Source organism: Leuresthes tenuis, unplaced genomic scaffold (genome assembly GCF_036924035.1).
Source record: "Leuresthes tenuis unplaced genomic scaffold, fLeuTen1.0.hap1 SCAF_17, whole genome shotgun sequence".
Classification (NCBI taxonomy): domain Eukaryota; kingdom Metazoa; phylum Chordata; class Actinopteri; order Atheriniformes; family Atherinopsidae; genus Leuresthes; species Leuresthes tenuis.
In genome coordinates, this window is record NW_027325371.1 from 13,900,443 (window position 1) to 13,919,381 (window position 18,939).

At 42.5% G+C, this 18,939-nt stretch overlaps 2 protein-coding genes and 2 pseudogenes across 2 annotated transcripts; 2 read left to right on the forward strand and 2 right to left on the reverse strand.

Moving 5' to 3' along the window:
* Positions 1-1,698: 1,698 nt before the first annotated feature.
* On the reverse strand, positions 1,699-2,771 carry LOC140273272 (methionine-R-sulfoxide reductase B1-A-like; annotated as a pseudogene).
* Positions 2,772-3,092: 321 nt separating this feature from the next.
* On the reverse strand, positions 3,093-5,096 carry LOC140273617 (methionine-R-sulfoxide reductase B1-A-like). The gene is made up of 4 exons (XM_072369234.1): positions 4,965-5,096; positions 4,250-4,392; positions 3,933-4,047; positions 3,093-3,727 (listed from the first exon to the last, which is right to left on the reverse strand). Exons 1-4 carry the CDS (start codon positions 5,017-5,019, stop codon positions 3,708-3,710), a joined length of 333 nt encoding a protein of 110 aa, XP_072225335.1. The 5' UTR covers positions 5,020-5,096; the 3' UTR covers positions 3,093-3,707.
* Positions 5,097-6,171: 1,075 nt separating this feature from the next.
* Positions 6,172-7,928, forward strand: LOC140273907 (uncharacterized; annotated as a pseudogene).
* A 1,007-nt stretch (positions 7,929-8,935) lies between these two features.
* Positions 8,936-18,871, forward strand: LOC140273864 (testis-expressed protein 2-like). The gene is made up of 12 exons (XM_072369539.1): positions 8,936-9,404; positions 11,817-13,169; positions 14,270-14,470; positions 14,878-15,157; positions 15,321-15,502; positions 15,900-16,100; positions 16,660-16,759; positions 17,150-17,282; positions 17,403-17,540; positions 17,702-17,911; positions 18,037-18,157; positions 18,257-18,871. Exons 2-12 carry the CDS (start codon positions 11,961-11,963, stop codon positions 18,401-18,403), a joined length of 2,922 nt encoding a protein of 973 aa, XP_072225640.1. The 5' UTR covers positions 8,936-9,404; positions 11,817-11,960; the 3' UTR covers positions 18,404-18,871.
* The last annotated feature ends 68 nt before the right edge of the window (positions 18,872-18,939 follow it).

Here is an 18,939-nt window from a genome sequence, read left to right on the forward strand (position 1 = left end):
GTCGCAGCTTCTGCGGTGAATGAAGCAGATGCTGGCTAGCAGATGTTTCTTGGGAATACCACCTTGATGAACTCGGATATAATGTCATGGCGTGTGGATGTACAATGAGACACTATTTTTTTTGTGGCTAAAAACAGAAGCAGGTGGTGTTCCTGTAAACATCCAAATCCAAGCAACAGGCTCATATATGTTTCAATTAAAACAAGATGTCCTGTGTATGAGTCAGTGGCACACACACAAATGGTTGGTAAAACCTTGAGCCTCTGTCTATGGGACCATCGAAGACTTTGGAGTGGCAATGGTTTAATGTAATTAAGGATCCCATTTGCTTACGAGCAGGATGAGCCCCAGAGGTCAGTGGAGGAGTGATTCTATCAGAGGATTACCACTTCCTCCTTCATGTTTGCTTCCTCTTGGCCATACAGCTGCAGTCAGTTGCCAGCCAGAAAGACTGCTCTTGCAGATAGCAAATGCTAATTACAGCCCTGTGTTTTGGGCAACTTCCTCTTCCTCTCCCTTCATCCCTCATTCTCACATCTGGTTTATCTTTTTTTAAGTTGCTGTCTGTTCTCGAGGATGTCACCCTTCCACTTTCAAACTCTCTCGCTCCCACTCCCGCAGTCCCCACACGGAGGAAAGTTTGGTCTGCGGTCCAGCTGGCGGCATTACACAGAACACATCATAGTCCAGATTTCTAATCAGACACATGGAAGTTATCGGTTAATTAATGGAGGCTTGAGGTGAAGTCAAAGGCAGCATTGGGGCTGGAACTGACAGTTCGAGGGATTAGGCTCAGTGAGGCTGTGCGTGGTAAAAAATAAAACTGAGCATCAATTTAGACAGTAAAGTAAAACAACACTGTTCTTTGAATACAAGAGGCTGGATCCCTTCATATGCACATATTTGCCCCAGGTGCTCTGTCCAAAGTAAAGGTAGGACTTTTGATCATACCTTAAAAAAAACATCACATCACACATCAAATCTGCAAAATAGTCTTTGCTTTAAATGCTTAAGCATTTTTCTCTGTGAATGTTTGCACTTCCTGTCTTAATCCTCTGGCTGACACCAATGCTTTCATCTCCCCCTCTGATCTCCCAGCCTTTGAAACGAGCAGCCCCACACCTGCTCATCTCAGACACTTAAACAGCATGAAAGCCGGTGAACGTGCCCCCCACATCCATGGCTTTGTTAAAAATTCCACTGCTCTTTCGACCAAGAGGCGCTGCTTACTGGGATGTATAGAAAACCTTGCTGTGTGCAAAAAACACAAGATCCCCTTGCATTTGTAACACGGACTGAAGTGAGTTTAACTCAGGAGTGTTTTCCACATAACTGCACGTCTTTCTCTTGAAACGGTACAGAGAAACAGCACCGCACAGTGGAGAAGCCGTTGTTCCCGTCATGTTAGAGAACTCGACATGGAGTTGGGGTTACAGGACAGGACAAAGGAAAAAAAAAAATGGGAGTTGGGGTTACAGACCGGCTATCACAGTGCTCCACGATTCTCTTGAGGCTGCAGATAATTCTGTACGGTTTGGTTGTATGTCTGGGGTTACGGTGGTGCAGAATGAATTAGGCAGCAGTTAGAAACCTCTCTGATGATGCTACTAATCCAAACCTCTAAAGTTCCACAAACTGTACAGTGCTGCATATCTTTACTTTTTACACACACACAAAAAAAACAATCAATGGCCATAGCAAAGCACATGTTGAGAGAACAGCACCATCAACTGATGAGAGCATGTAATTACACTTCTGAAAAAGAACACAATGTTTACAGTACAACAGTCAGCAGCACATTTTAGCACAGGTGGGTTCATTTGAACTGAGTAACTCTTTAAGATCCTTAAATGCACAGTCAATGTCTCAATGTGCATGGTTTAAAAACAGTTGAGATGTTCCTGCTGTCCAGTGTGGCCACGGTCCCTCAGTGCCCAGGACATCCATGTGGCTTTATCCCAGAGCACTTCATCCACCGTGGACACCTTCAGCAGCAGGAAGGGTTTCTCTTTTACTGCTCACTCTTCGGTCCACTAACCTCTTCTGTGGATAAACAACTCAAAACAGTGAGTCCCGAGTGACTTGTGTTCAGGCTGAACAACGGAAACCAAAGATAGACTCACTTTTAGGTAGAAACGTCAGTGAGCTGCTGAAGATTCAGAAGCGTGACAGCCCTTCTTTTGGGCCATCGTATAAGAACTCATGGCCCAATCCATTGCCACACTTCCCACAACAAACCTGAAGATTTTAAACCCAAAAGACGATGATGAGAAAACATCATTAATAATAGAAGGACTTTTACAATCGTGTCTGTCTACCTTTAATGGTCCCCATGCCTCAGGGTACTTAGAGACACTGTCCTCATGGATTGTCTCTGAGAAGGCAGGCCATGGGGATGAGTGCTCGAACTTTGAAGTGCTGGAAAATAACTCATGGCCACACTCAGAACACACGTATATTCCTGAGAACAAGAAAAGACACACGTGCCTCTACTTTCACAAGTGTTTCACCTTTGCATGCAGCCCCGTGCTTCTCTCGACACTCACCAGGCTGGAAGTGACTTTTATAAACTTCTCCTCCCGAAAAAGAGCAATAGGACATTTCATCCACGTCAGACATAGCAGTTCCTTACTGTCAGAGTGCAAATCTCTGCACTGAGTTTAGAAATGTTTCTTCAAGGGTCACCCAGCTTAAACTAGAGAAGGCCAGTCTGTGTCGATCAAGTGTCAACAGCTCTGCTGCACTTGTGTAACGCCCGACCTTGTTGTTGTCACTGCCTCCACCTAGTGGTAGCAGCCCTCCTCACAAACTGGTTTCACCAACATTGCATTATGGTTTCCATGTGTAGTAATATTTTTATTAGCTAATATGTTTAATAATTGGGTATCCTGTGTAACAAAAATAGCTGACTTTTATTATCTTTAACCTTAAAAATGTCTAAAAATCCTGTCAAACAATCATTTATCTGATGGTGTTTTATTACATTAACACTTGTATGATGGACTGGAAGTCTTTAAAATATATTGAAACAAAATTAAATCACTCTGCTGATCAACAAAATATATAGACAACACTGAGTCAATTCAAAATATCTTTATTTTCTTTCTTTACATATCAATCATCGTGCTTCGTTTACTTAAAAGATGTTTTTTTTTAAACTCCTGTATTTCACATCAGTATGTTTTAATCAATTTTTTTTTTTAAATGTATGTTTTACCACTTACTCCCAGCATTCAGCACATCAAACACTCCAGGCCACATGTTTTTAAAGAAATAGAAATGAAAAAGAGTGATCTCCAGAAATGATTTCCCTACTCTTAGATGCAGTGTTTCTCTTCTGACAGACTGACACTGGCAGCACTGTTTCATACACATTCACTCAATAAGAAATACCTTAATAAGTCTATTTGTACCATGAGATTATCCCACATCTAATTGTTTGATGTCAATCAATAAAAACACAGATGAGAGAGCGGTGCTGTGATTCTTGAGATTAAGCAAGTTGCTGAGCCTGTAGTGACTGCATATTAAATATTAAAGGGTGTTGCCACCAGTCCTCTGCCCATGCTGTCCAGTGAGGTCACCATTCATCAGAGTCCTGGTGTTCCCAGACTGGGCTTTGCCCCAGGACACTTCATTCACTGTCCACACCTTCAGCTGTGCAGAGAAACTTCTAATCCTGCCATGTTTCCTTCTCACAGCTCACCTTACTGCCCATCAACCTTATCTGCAGACAACAGAAGGAGGTGTAGTTAACATTAAAGAAGCATTTCAATTCCACATCTGGAAGACTATTTGCATCTCTTGGAAGAAACTTTGGAAAGCAACTGTACATTATCATTAGCATGTTGTCTGCTTGTTGGTCAAATGTTATCTGCAACACAACTGTTAGCTGCACATTCTCCGAGCTCAGTGATGTAATCAGGCCGTACCTTTAGGGACGAACTTCAGTGAGCTGCTGAATATTCAGAAGCGAGACAGCCCTTTACCTGGACCATCGTTCACAAACTCGTGGCCCAGTCCATTTCCACACTTCCCACACCGCACCTGAAACAAGACAACGTACAGCATCTGGCTCTGAAAACAAGTCCTTCGCAGGGGTAACTTCAGCATGCATCACTCATTCATAGCGATTTATATGCACCCATTTCTGCTTTTTTGGAAGACAGAATACAGTGCGCTGACACGGAGCTCACTTTTGCAGGTACAGTAAATAAATGACTGAAAGAAACTGTGCTCCTGACTGCACCTTGTATGCTCCGGGTCTCTCCTGGTGTTTAGACACACTGTCCTCATGGACGGTCTCTGTGAAGGCTGGCCAAGGAGATGAGTGCTCGTACTTGGAGCGACTGGAAAACAACTGGTGATCACACTTGGAGCACACATACATCCCTGAGAGGGCAAGGATGAGAGATGGTTGTATGTGACGTAAAATAAGAACAACACAGCACAACTCCTACTGAAGTTAATGCTGACTTGACTCTTTCAATCTTGGCAATCTTTTAAAACAGAGAACAGATAGGATCATGTTTGTTCTCATCGGTGGGTTCACTTTAACATTTTAAGAATATTTACTTTTTTCCTAAATAACAATAACAGCACAGTAAGTACATTTTAAACTGATTGCCAGTATGTTTTTTTTTAAGTGACATCATAACCTTTTCATTATGAAGCTAAATCCAGTTTTGTAAGCTGTTGTGTAACCTGAACACTGGTTACCAAAGTTTACCAACTGACAAGTTTTTGAATTATTTTGGTCTACGATTGTAAATCCTGTGAGCACATTAACATCAGCAGCTCTTCCTTCAGGTGTGTACACCATTAAAAGCGTACATTTCACACTTTTAAAGTTATTTTGTCCTACATTTGTTAGCAAACAGTAGCTACTTGGCTCTGCCAAACACCAGCCGAAATTGAGAAAAGTTTAAAACGTTACTCGAACAAAGCTCAAGTCACGGACAAACCTGTTTTGAAGTGGTCTTTAAAGACCTCTCCGCCGAAGAAGGAGCAGAACGACATGACTTTCGGCGTTACGTGTTTAATATGCCTCTCTGTTTACAGGCGAACTGGAAAAAATCGAAGCAAACAACATACTTCCGGTGTTAATGTGAGATTTCAAAATAAAACCCGCGACTTCTAACGTTTGAAGTGTATGGTGCTACAACGTAAATAAGTGAAAAAAAATTGACTGCCATTAAAATTATGCACTGAATTACTTTAACATTACAAATTACAATATGTTTACACTCATTGACCATTTATAAGGCACACTCGTACCTATAAGTACAAAGGATAACTTTCTCCATATGAATCAAAAGTGCATTTTGTTTTATCTTGCTGTAGGCTGCCATTCATCTTTAGAATCTCAGAACAAAAAATGAAAGAAAACACTCCATTTTCAAAAGCTACCATTTATGATAACATTTTACTAACTCATAGTGGGTAATCTAACGGTGAACTTTCTCTTCCTGAGACTGTGGAGCTCTTCAGGGATCCTCACATGCCATCTTTCTGGCATTTTAAGATTTGTTGAGATTCTGTTGAAACATTTTTTCAAATTTCCAAGACTGCCTAAACTAAATTATTTTTGCCTGAATGCCTACTCATTGACATTGTTATTAAGATGATAATTTGGTAGTTTAGGGCAGAAGGCTTAATCCCCGGCAGTATTGCGCCACTGCATCATATTCAAAGTAATTTCTCTATGGTTAGCTGACTATTCCCACCTGTGAAGGTGCCCATTCTTCGACAACCGTACCTGCTGCGGAAAAAATAAATAAATTTGGGTTTAAAATGTAAACCTAATTAGTTTATTTCTGAACACTTGGCAATTATACATTTCACACAAGACAAGTTTGTCCTGAACATCCCTGAAACCATAAAAGTAAGAAACACTGATTAGTTTTACTGTGATATACTTATACATAACAAACAAAATTAACAAAATTACTTTAAACTCCCCAAAACTCGTAATTCAGTAATTCCATTTTAATTGCTAATTTGATATATATTTCACCACGTATTGTGATAGTAAAATTTAATTACTTTCGAACGATTTTTCGGGGAATGTGGCTTCACACACGTTCACCTTTTGAAGTACTTTAGAATCAAAGCTTTTATTTTGAACAACCCAAACCAGAAGTACGATTGTGGATTTTTTTTTTCCAAATGGATCATATTGCAGGATTTGGCTTACACGTTTAAAATCTCTTTATCCATCTATCGATATTCATAAATCTACTCTCTGAATGCCTCACGAGACATGGACGCCACCGTGTTTCAGCTGAGGCTGTTTGCAGCTCGAAGCAGGAGAGGAGATCCTCGGAGAAGTGCAGAAAAACCATCCCGATAGCTGTGAACGCAGCGTAAATTAGTCAATCCAAGAGTAGGTTGAAGGTATGGGAAATCGGATTGGTCAGCTGAGAGAGAAGTCGGATCCAGGGCGCTAGTTTAACCTGGTTTCAAGTGTGGTTCTGTTACTTGCATCCCAGGATTGTAGTGGTGAATGGACAGGTGCTGGGAGATGTGAGTTTTGGTCACCGTTTACGCATGCGCACACCTACACACATAATGACTGCGGAACGTTTGTGGCGTTGGTTTACGGCAGGTATGTCCAAAGTCGGTCCTCGAGGGGCGCTGTCCTGCAGGTTTTAGATGTTTCCCTGCTTCAACACCCCTGGTTTAGATTAAATTAATATCTTCAAAAGATTGTTCAGTTCTACACAAGCCTGCTAATGATGCATTGATCTGAATCAGGTGTGTTGTACTACTTGTGTACTACTACTACTTGTGTTGTAATACTGCTGTATCCACTGTTGTGAATATCTTCTGTGTTTGCAGGGATTCCATTAATCAGCAGCACCATAGAGCATGGAAATGAGTGTGAAGCCTCGGTGCTGCACGACAACCAAGATCCCTCAGCAGCAGAGGAGCCAGATGTCCATCTGGACCATGAACGGCCAGGACCCGCACATTCCAGCGCAGACCTGGATAGTAACAACTGGAGCTATTGATTGGTTAAGACAGACTTCCAAAATGTCCCGAGATAAAAGAGAAGCAAGAAGATCTCATGGATGAAAGCCAAACTCATTAAATTGTTTTTCCTTCTGCTGACGTTATAAAAATGTGAACGAGATCAGGCAGAGCCTCCAGCATAATACGATAGCATAATAGTTTCCTCAACCTGCTTTTCAGCTCAGAAGATCAAACCAAAACAAAGATTTTGCCAGGCATTGACTGTGAGAACAATGAAGCAGCACCACAGAATGAGGGTTCTTCAGGTAAAATGTCATCTAAAACGTTCCCCCTATGAGGAATATTTTTGTGGTAAGACTTCTGGACAGTAACGGTTTTCTCTGGCCACATGAGAAAACACACAGGCATATGGGAGACAAAGTGTCAAAAACGTGGCAAAACATTTAACCCCGAGGATGGTCTCATTGCGCATGTGAGGGTTCCCTCTGGGGAGAAATCATATCCCTGTGATATTTGCAGAGCAGCTTTCAGTCAGAGCCGGAGCCCAACGATTCACAAAAGAAGTCACACAGGTGAGAAACTCTATCATTGTGGCCTGTGTGGTGAACCTTTTAATACAAGCTCTAAACTCAAGCTACACACTCAATACCACTCAGGAGAAAGGCCCCGTCTGTGTGATTTATTTTTTTTTTGGAGTAGATGGTTTACACGGAAAGCAGAGGTGGAGAGTCTGAGGCCCATATATAGAAAAGCCCTTTGCCTGCTGTGTCTGTGGTGCAAGATACGGGTTTGCAACCAGTCTTAAAGGACTCATGAAGGAGCTAAAACAGAATGATGACGTTTATCAGACATATTTTGTTGTTTGTTTGTTCCTAAAACTTTTGTACAGAGTGCTTGCTTCTCTGCATACGATCAGATGTTTCTGCTGCTCTGTACTTTGACACCCCCAAACACAAGGGCTCTTTGACGTTAGTTTAAACACTTGAAAATCCCATGTGGCATCTTAATAAATCATTGTAGCTCAGGCTGCCTCTGCAGTTTTTTTTTTGTGTGTCTCTCTTCTGTAACGTCTTCCTGTTTTTAGACTTTAGATAAAGTTTGAGAAGCTGTCATATCACCAGACTGCTGTGCTAATGTTATTGTTTATTGTATATGTCATAAGGCTGCTTCAGATGCACAAGGGAGGAGAAATTTGTTCTCCTGCAGCTTTCCAGCAGGAGACACCAGTCAAACTGAGAAGACTGGCTGAATAAGTCCTGCTCGTTATGTCATTAGCACATATAAAACATTGTTAAATACCTTTTCACTTTGCAGCAGTACAACCCGTGGCTAGGTCTAGTCTAGTTTCATAGCTTAAAATGAAGTACTAACAGAGGACTTACATTAAAGAATTAGACAAAGACAGTGGCTCATCCGTCTGGAACTGGATTACCTGGCTATTTGGGGTAAACTGGTATCAACTTAATAAAAAAAAGCCTACTTTTAGAGTTTTTTTTTAATCATTTGTTTTCTTATGTCTTGCCTAGTGAACAAGACTCAATCATGTAAATCTGTATTTTACAAAGACTTTTAAAAAACAGGCATCCTGTGTACAATATGAAGAGAAATCCTAATTTGAATATTCTTTTTTTAATTGTGGCCAGTAGTTTGGCCTGTCTACATATTTTCATTTAGTTGCATTATTTCACTGTGCAGCCTCAACCCTCCATTGACCTTTTTCTTGTTGTTCCTGTTGTATCTGGGTTTTTTTTTTTTCATTTAAATAAATTGATTACTACAGTGACAACAGTAGAAAATGCAGCCAGCTGTCAAATGTCAGGATGTAGGAAATATTTTCTTCCCGCTCTGTATTGGCATGTTGTGAGTCTTTAACACTGTGATTTTACAATAGTAACCCCGGCCTGAGTAGCCAGGTTGTGCAATTACATAAGAGTGCATACAGGACTGCGGTGTCGGAGAGTTAAAGCCAGTATGTGTTTTGACGTTGAGCTCAGGGCAGGGAGGAGGAGTCGCTCCGTCAACTCTTGGCCTCTCACATCTAATCTGGATTAAAGTGTCCACTCTGCAACCAGGAACCCAGTGTTAGCTTTGCACTGACCTGGGTCGACACCTCCCGAAGTGAGGAACGAGCAGCGATGTCCAACGGTGCGCCGCTGCTGTGCGGGTTATTTAACATCGGATACTATGTTTAAGCGAGTTTGGGGGATTTTTGAGACGAGGACCAACAGTCGTGATGGTAAAGTTGGGTGAATATTGCTTGCCAGCGGTCGGCGGATGCATCCCGGTGTGCAGCACAACGCGCTCTGCAGCATTCAGACTGAGCACTGCAGCCTGCGCTTGAAGCAGGTTTCTGCAGAAAACGATGCGCTCCAATCCCACCTCTGCCAACGATACTTCAAGGAGCATCTTGTCAAACATGCCAAATTCGGGTAAGTTGCTCTTGTTTTAATGACTGCAGCAAATTCCAGGTCAGACCAAATGAGGTTTTATCTAAATGATAGCCTTAGATTAAGTTCAGCTGCTGTATTACTGACCATATGATACCCAAACAAACACTTAACCCTGTGCCAATTGTGTCAGACATTAGATCAAATGGCACTTTGATCAAACACAGGGATCATGGATAAAAATGACCTGGCTCTTTGTTTTCTGTGTTTGTTGCCAAGCTGCAGTCTTCATCTGAACCCAAAAGGCAAACTCATTGTATTTTGTGAATTTTCGCTCCTACAGAAAGAAATACCATTGTGTCTCCATGGTTTTTTTTTTGTTGTTGTTGTTGTTGCTTTTTTAAATGCTATTACCCTTTTTAATCAGAATAAACAGACCAAGAGGTGTACAGAGCATGAAAGACATGATCTTTTGGCAGATTTCAAAACATTGACGTCAAGATTAAAAGTGGGATTTTTCTTCCCGTTTCCATCCCGTTTTGTTCTTCATTTTAATCCATTTAAGGCGATCTACTACTGCATTAATCTGGGAATCGGGTGGCCAACTGAGTCAGGTAGGATGAGGCTATGTCACACGGCTTTGTTCTGGCACTGGCTCACTATAAGTACACCTGGTCCAGTTATGGTTGCCAGATTTTAGATTCTGAGTAAACGATGAGGCAATTTGAAGTCTAATTCAGGGAGAATCTGGTGTCCAAAATTCTGTCGGGATTCAGACCTGTTTTAGATACAACACCTGGACGGGGGCCAGTACTTCATTCATACCGTACCTCGACCAAGTTGTTTAAAGGCTATTCTGTTGTTCTAAGAAAGTTTGCATGACTGACAGCTTGTCATGGGGCTTACTTTTGTGTTGTTACTTCCTTTTTGTCTTGATAGGTTTAACTGAAGAGTGTCTGCACCCACATTATTTACTTCTCTCTGCATAGTGAGTGGCCTGAACTCTTTTTGGGGTCTATAAACCTGTTGTGTAGATTTGTTGACATTCACCTTTTTAATAGACAGTTTCATGTGATAAACTGGCAACCCGGGGTGTACCCTGCAACTATTTTGAAGTTCTACTCACTATTTTTGTCCACTGTAAGCCCAAAACACCAATCCCCCTCTGTTTTTGGAGGTTCTCATTGTCAACTATCAACTGTATTTTAGTTTTTCACAGCGTGTTGAATAAAACAAAAAGCTTAAAAATTTTTTGCCATTTAGATGAGAGATCAATAATTAGTGTAGACGGTAAGTAATATTTAAGATCACTTATAGATTACTGTGGAATGAGATGTCTAATTCTTATATCACTGAATGTAAAGAAAAATATCTGCACCATTTTCCATTCCCAGGGGACAAAACATGAACAGGGGGTCTGGGCTTCTCCAGGTTTACATCAGTTCTCTGACATTCCCCGCCCCCCCACTTACTTGTGTAAAATATAGTCCATAGACCTGACTGGAAAGGTGCCAAATCCCTGCTGACTTTGTGTTTCACTGAGCAGCAGAGACTTTCCTCTCCCTGTCAGCACAAACTGATTCCAAATTGACCCCCCCCCCCCCTCAAACAGAAATTGATCAGGGTAATTCAGAAGCAACTTAACCACTGGTGGAGCAGCACTTTTTGGTTAATTAGATTTGACAAGCTGCCCTGGTGCTAAAATGAATAACTTTGCAGATGAACACTGCGCAGAGAGGTGGAGACTAGAAGTGGGAGCCAAAAGCATGTCTTAGTAATGCGAGCAGCACATTAACAGATTTCAGGTTGAGGAAAATGGTTTCAGCCGGTAATACACCGGACCAATCACCGCTCAGCTTTTGTGTTTTCTGTTGCTTGTGTGACAAACTGGTTCAGTGTGTGGGAGGAACCCTTAAAGGTCGAGAGAGTGAATGACAATATGTCTGAAATGGAAGGACACCTTGCTTCAGCAAATATAATCTTTTGTCCCAAAGGGTCTTGACTTTTTGGTTAAAAGTATTTAGAATGATAGATTATTGTTAATCCACTCTTAGCCTGGATAGTGTAGCTTTGTTGACTCTCAGTGTATTAGGCTGTGCAGCCTGCCTGCTATGATGCATGTATGTGACTGTAAACAAGCTGTGAGAGGCATGTTATAGAGCCACATGCTCTCAAAGGTCATGTCTAATTGCTGGTAAAAAGCAGAATTATATTTGCAGAGTTATATTTGTGACTTTGATAAAGCTTCAGTCTTACTGAAGAGATTACTTAGATTGTCTCTATCTGAACAATGAAAGAAAAAAGGAATGAAAAACCAGAACAGAGTTTAGCTGTGTGTGGAGACAAAATGAGAGTTTTAGACAGGAAAGAAATAGAGGTCTTGTTAAAGATTTGTTTAGACTGCTTTTGTAACAACATTTTAATGCATTTTCTTATTCCTTGTTACATTTTCAGAGTCCAACATGATGGAGTACACAGTACCAGAGACGTTTACATGCAGTTACTGGCTCTCAGCTAGCACCGTGCTTCACATGTCAACATACTGCAGCTTCATTTGTTTGACCAGCCTCTCACCTTAGCTCCCGGTTTGTTGTCATCATGGAGGAGAGTAAGCTCATCTTCAGTCTGGACTGCCAAGACGAGGGTCCCTCTGTGGCTTTTACTAAAGACAAACCACAAACCGAGGAGTGCCAAACTGACCTCAGCCTAGGGATGAATCTGGACCTGAACCAAAGCCACCGCTCACAGCCCCTCTTCCTACCTCACTCCCCCTCGTCTCCCGGCTCTTTATCTGATCTGTCAGCATCAACAGCAGGCCCACCCATCACTGGCGGCCTGGTCAAATCTTCCTCCATTGACCTAGAGCCAAGAGAGAGCAACACCGTCAGAGGCAAACCTCTCCTTAGCCTGGTCAAGTCTCTGAGCACAGAAATCTCCCGCCGGGTTGAGCCTGAGGTCAATCTGTCCAAGTCGGACTCCAAGCTTCATATGCATCCCTGGAAGCAGCTCACACATCCAAAGATTCTAGAGTCCAGGCCAGAAGCAGGGGTCCTGAAGAAGAGTGATGACTGGGTATCACCTCCATCCTCCAGCAGCATGTCTCCTACTGAACCTCTGGGCAGTTCACTGATTGCTGAACTGGAAGACACAAGGAGGAAGTTTTCGGAAGCCATGCAGGATCCACTCAGCATGCTGAGTAAGATAATGGGGGATGAGAGTTCTGGAAGCCCCAAGCAGGGGAAGGTTTCCGGTGCAGGGGACTCTCCTGCCTCCCAGGTCAGTTGTGGAAGAGATGGGAGCAATGAAGATTCAGATCTTAGGTGCAGAAGGAGAACAGACAGTGAGCACAGAAGTGTATGTGATACTCCTCTTCGAAGACCCCAAAAAGATTCATTAGACAAATTCACCACCTCTCCAGAACACCACACCCACTGCAGAGAGAGCAATCTAGAAATCTGCACCTATGGGGATGTGATTCAGGTGGTGGAGCTCCAGAGCAGATCCAGGGAAGCACATCAAAGAACTTACCCCCAGTCTGGAGTCACAGTATCGGGTTCATCTTTGCCATTTCACTGGCTACTCCCTGTGGGCCTCCTAGCGTACGGGTTCTTTGTGTTACCCCTGCCGCCATATGTGACAGGTCTGTCTGTGGGGGTTGCATGTGGCTTTATGTTGGGCTTGGTGATGGTGTTCATGTTTGCCCCACAGCATACAGGTGCCAGAAGCAAAAAGAGTTCTCAAAGAAAATCCAGTCCCATTAGCATGGATCCACTGGACGGACAGGTCACCCATCCAGACATCCTAGAGGTAAAAACTGAGAAAAGATTAAAATATAGAGAAGCAGAGGTAAACATTTGAGTAATAGGCTGACAGTTATATGCTCACAGTGAGCAAGAGGCCAGCCGCAAGCGAACCCAGTTTGATGTGCAGGCACTGCCTACAGCACTTCAATAATTAAACCACAATGCAGCAATTTACTCTAATAGAATTGTGCTTTTTTTCTGCAGTAATGTGAGAGGTTCCTTTATTGAAATGTTATAAATGGCATCCACATTTATTAAAAATGAACCAGTGAATGGCAGAGTGGCTCTCATTCTGACCTAAACCTTTCTCACTGTTTGTTTGACCATTTGTCTATGGCCTAAATATTTGCAAAACTCTCTTCAAAGCCTCCAAATGTTTGCACTGTCACCATTAACATGCTGACATTAGCATTAAAGCTGCGCATAACCTCTCAGAGCCATTAGTACAGCTGCACACTCCTCAGTCTCACTCCACACACAGGGAAGCCTATGCAGCTGCTCTTTAATGCTTTGTTCTCCTATTGATGATTTGGCTACATGGAAATGACCTTCCAGCTCCAGTTTTTGCTTTGCAGGATGACAGATCGAAACAAACAGCAGCAGCCGTGTAAGGCGCTGAACCCTACCACAGAAAGATAGTGCTATCAGTGGATCTCAATGGATTAGTTTTGATTAAACTGCTGAATAAAAAAAAAAAAAAAAACTGCCTTCAGGCACAGCATGTTCAGCAGTGTAGAAAGGGCCGTGTTGATAAAAGCTTTTTCAAAGCAGTTCCTGACAGCTCTGCTGAGAGAGTCGGTCTGGCAGTTACAATAAATGCAATGTTATCAGGATAAATAAGGGGACGTTTACGAGGATGTAGGACCTACTAACAGTGAGCTATGGGCTTTTTAGACAAATCCGCTGTTAAATGAGACAGATGTAGTCTGCTGTAGCTCATGTTTCCCCTCCTGCTTCGCTGTATTTTCACTTTGCATCATTTACATACAGCGTTATTATAGCACTCAGTGTAGTTCTACTCAAATAAGAAAATATCCAATAATGATAAAATTATGTAACCTTTTAGATAAAACAACCTCTTTGTTTTTTAAATTTTTTATGCAGGGCTGGATGAATGAAACACACAGCTACGACCCTGAGACTTTCCACCCTTCCATCACACACTCTGTCTATGTGACACTGGCTGGTAGCCGGCTGCGACTGGCATACCCACGTGCCAACATCCCCCGGTGGGCAGCTTTTGATGAGCCACTCCATGGGGCCGTGTTTTTGCATACCCACACTTACGAGCTGGCTAACAGTAAGGTCAGTGTCTTGCCAACAAAGAACAAACAAACAAAAAAAAGGATCTCATTTGTCGGTCGCAGGGGAGTGCGCCTGTCTCTCAGAGGGGAGTGAAAGAGAAAGCCAAGGTGACCTCTTACCTGGGCTCCTCACTCTCATCTCTCTCTGCACCCACTTTGTCATCCAACACGGAGGTGAAAGAGCTGAAGGACTGAGTAATGATGCGCTGAATAAACTTGACCCCATTCATACAATGAGGCAGGCTACAGTGACTTTGAGTTTGATGGCAGAATCAAGCCAACAGACGGTGTAACAATTTCTACCTGCCAGCATCTCTTTTTGACATCCAGTAGAATAGATAAGAATACATTTTTTTTTATAAATAAATTAAATCAATTCATCATTCCTTAATGCTAACTCTTCCCCAGGTGTCTCTCGTGCCTCTGGGTTTGGCTCGTAAGAGAGTGTGGAACAAGAAGTACCCCATCTGCATCGCTCTGGCTGAGGGAGAGGTGGGGGAGGAGAGCCTGCTTGATGGACAGGGAGAGGAAGAGATGTCAGAGAAACACTCGTTCCAGAGCCTCCAGTGTCCTGTAAACCTTTACCTGTTTGGCCGCACAGGAAGAGAGAAGGAGGAGTGGTTCCAGCACTTCATGTTGGCTTCCAGGGCTGGCGTGTATAGCAGTGTGAGCGGTGAGGAGAACTTAGGTATGAAGATGTGCTGGTTTGCGATTATTTGGAGATATTCACCAGGTGGAAACATACCTTCTTCCAGTTGACATGCACACATGGGAAACACTGAAAGTAATTAGGGTTTTATTAACACCCTTCTGCTCACTGACTTCCCGCCTATCATTTCTCTGTGACTCAGAAACACCAAGTGGTGGAGAGGCTGTTAAAGAAAGCACAGAGGAGCTGCCCGACTTGCCGATTAAAACGAGAACTCTATTGGACTACAGCACCTACATGATTCAACTAATTGGCTCAGAAAGATGCGGTCGCACCCCCAGCCCCTGCCACAGTAACAAAGGAAGCCCCTCAACTTGCAAAAAGGTAAATAAACAGCATTCACTCACATCACAAGATATTTTAAACTCTTAAGAGAGCTCCCCATCATCACTGTTCCATTATTTTGCTCTGTGTTCAAATCAGCCTTCTCTTGTACATTGACTTGTTGAAACATATCTATGCTGATGAGACCAAATGTTAATGTTCAGAATCATCAGACATCACCAGGCTGAAAGAATGATAATAGTAACTGACTGGTGCATCTGCTGCGTACCAGATTTAGCTCCTACTTTTGGCTTGGGAGAGCATCTCACATGGAAACAATCTGTCTAGATGTCTTGAGGAGGAAGTGCAGAATCAGCATGTCATATTATCCGCTTGTGTAAGCAAATATGCAAACGTATATACCTCCCAATGACAAATTCTTTATCATTCCCTGCAGATTTATAGTGAAGAGCACAGTTCCAGAGGTGAAGCTGGAGGTGACTCCGGTGCAGCAACTGGGTCAGGAGGATGCTCTGAAGAGGATCAGCCCACATGGGTGAACTCCCTCGTGGGCAGAATTTTCTGGGACTTTCTCAGAGAGAAATACTGGTCTGATCAGGTGGCTCACAAGATCCAGAAGAAACTCGGCAAGATCAAGGTGAGAGTAGCTAAGATTGTGTATGGATTTGGTGTTTCTGAGTCCGATAACCAGTCAATAGAAAAGCTATTTTCAAGAATTTCAAGGAAGTTACTTAAAATGATGGTGGTAGGCAAAATGAGAATAGATCATCAGCAGGAGTGTCAAGCCTGTGACAATAACCAGCGACATGGCTCCTTTATGACTTAGCAGCTCAGAATAAAGAGAAGGATGTCTCAATATACTGTTTCTCTGAATGGAACAACAGGAACATCAGGTATGGTTTGCCAGGTTAAAAGACATGACATCTGCTTCATAAAAACTGCAGCTCTTCCTACGTATGTTTGTGAGAGCGAGTCGGCTGCTAATGCTCCACCTCACAGGCACGAGGTGGGAGAATAAATGAGCACTGATTGCACTGCAGCATCCCATTACTCATTTCCTCTCCACATCATCCCTTTACTCCCCCTCACACATACACGTTCATACATGCTGCAGGTACATCTTCTCCCTCATTTGTGTGAGGTAATTAACTACCTCTGTGGGTATTTACGAGTGAAATTCTCTGCCTGTGCTACAGTTGCCGTACTTCATGAACGAGCTGACTCTGGCAGATCTGGACATGGGTACCTGCCTTCCTCAGGTCCTAAGCACATCAAAACCTACGCTGGACCGCAGAGGTACACTGTGGCTGTATTTCAGTACCTGTATTTTCTGAATTAAGTATATATTTAGTCACACAAAAAGTTTACTCAGCAATGTCCACCATGATGCTATAAATATATTTATAGAATATATATAATGAGTTCCTGCTGTGAGAGCAGGCTATAATCTTATTTGTTACATTACAGAGTTTGTCACATCCTCCATTGTGTCTCTTACTGAACCGATTAGCAATCTTCTTAATCTGACTTAACCTTTAATACCATGCCAAAACCTACTTCTACTGATCTAACATCATCTCTGCCACAACATTGTGCCAGACAAGCTCAAACCTCCAAACTGTAGTCAGGATTTAGATCACAACTCATTAAGAAATCTGCTGAACTCCCTCCTACTTTATCTCCAAGGCCTGTGGCTGGAGCTGGAGCTGGTGTACACAGGCTGCCTTCAGATGACCCTGGAGACTAAAATGAACCTGTGTAAGCTGGGTAAAGAAGGAGAGGATGAAGCTCACAACATTCCTGAGACACAGCAAGTTGGGTGAGGCCCATTACACTATAATTCCCTTCAGCAGATAAAGATAGAATGTTGTTGTAAACATGCTTGTGTTTAAGAAGAAACTGATTTGCACACATTTTGTGCGACTGGTCTGTTTTTCAGCTCTAAGCCGAGGCTGTGTATATTGGCTGATAGTGATGAAGAGTCATCCAGTGCAGGTTCATCTGACGAAGAGGAAGTCCCCCCGTCTGAACTACAGGGGCCTCTGGGAGATAAAAGCACTATAGTGGGAGCTGATGGGTAATTTAACAAATTCATATATCTATATATCCTATAGAAATAAATATGCCATCGATCAGAGAGGTCTTAGATAATCTAAACTGCCCTGAACTGTAATCACACCCTGTTAGTGTAATGATGTAACAACGGGTTTGAAAAAGTTTTGAGTTTATCTTCTACAGACATGCAGGTGGAAGCACAGGAAGGAAAATCCTCAGATTTATGGACAAGATAGCAAAATCCAAGTATTTCCAGAAGGCCACAGAAAATGAGTACATCAGGAAGAAGATAGCTGAGGTCTCCAACGTGCCCCTGATGCTCAGTGTCGAGGTCCTGGAGCTCTCTGGAACACTGGCCATCAACATCCCTCCTCCCCCTACTGATAGAATATGGTATTTCTATTCCTTGTTATTTGGCATTTAATTCAAGCGATTTTTACTCAGAATTTGGCTAGAAGCTGCATTGTTTTATTATTTTTCTTCCATCATCCTCCTCACTAATCGTCATTCTGTCTCAGGTACAGTTTCAAAGAGCCGCCCAGGTTAGACCTACATGTGCGTCCCATGCTTGGAGACAGGGAAGTCACCTTCACTCATGTGACTGAGTGGATTGAGAAAAAACTGCAGTGTGAGTTCCAGGTCAGTACAACAGTGCATCTGTTTGTCCTCATAGCACACAAGTGATACACTAATATCTGTGCTGTTACACATAGTTTGTTGCCCTGTGTCTCCCAACAGAAAGTGTTTGTAATGCCCAACATGGACGATATTTATCTGCCCCTAATGACATCTGACCTGGAGAACCCACCTGCATCTCACCAGACCTCAGTACATTCCTCATCCCAACTGTCCTCTATGGAGTCTCAGGACTACCTGTCAGAGTAATGCCCTCCTGAGTACACAGATGGGATTATATTAAGGAAAAGTAGCTGTTGTGCAGCTATTGTAATTCATCTCTGCTGTACTCTGAGGCTTCTGCAGCTTGGCGGTTATCGCGACTATGTTTGTTGTAAACAGTGCATGATAGATGCCTCCTGAAGCCAGACTGAACTCTGCAATGACCTCGAAACTGTGGGAACGGCGCTACAGTGCCCCCTACTGTGAAGTTCATTACTGTCAAAGGAACTCATTTAAAGTGCTGACATACAGTAGATACAAGACTGAAAACACTGTGCTAACTGCACAAAACAAGTTGATGATGATGACCACTCCATTTAAGAACATGCTATTTGAACAAAGCATCCATCCTTTTCTATTTTTTTGAGCAAGTTTGATTAAATCAGAAGGTGAAAATATGGAGATAATAATAAGTTATGTCCAATCAAGCAAATATGGTGCATGATATGTCATGGATTTATCTGTGAATAATAAAACTAACTCAGAAATCTGAATGTGTTACTTGGAAAGTTAGTTTTCTTATT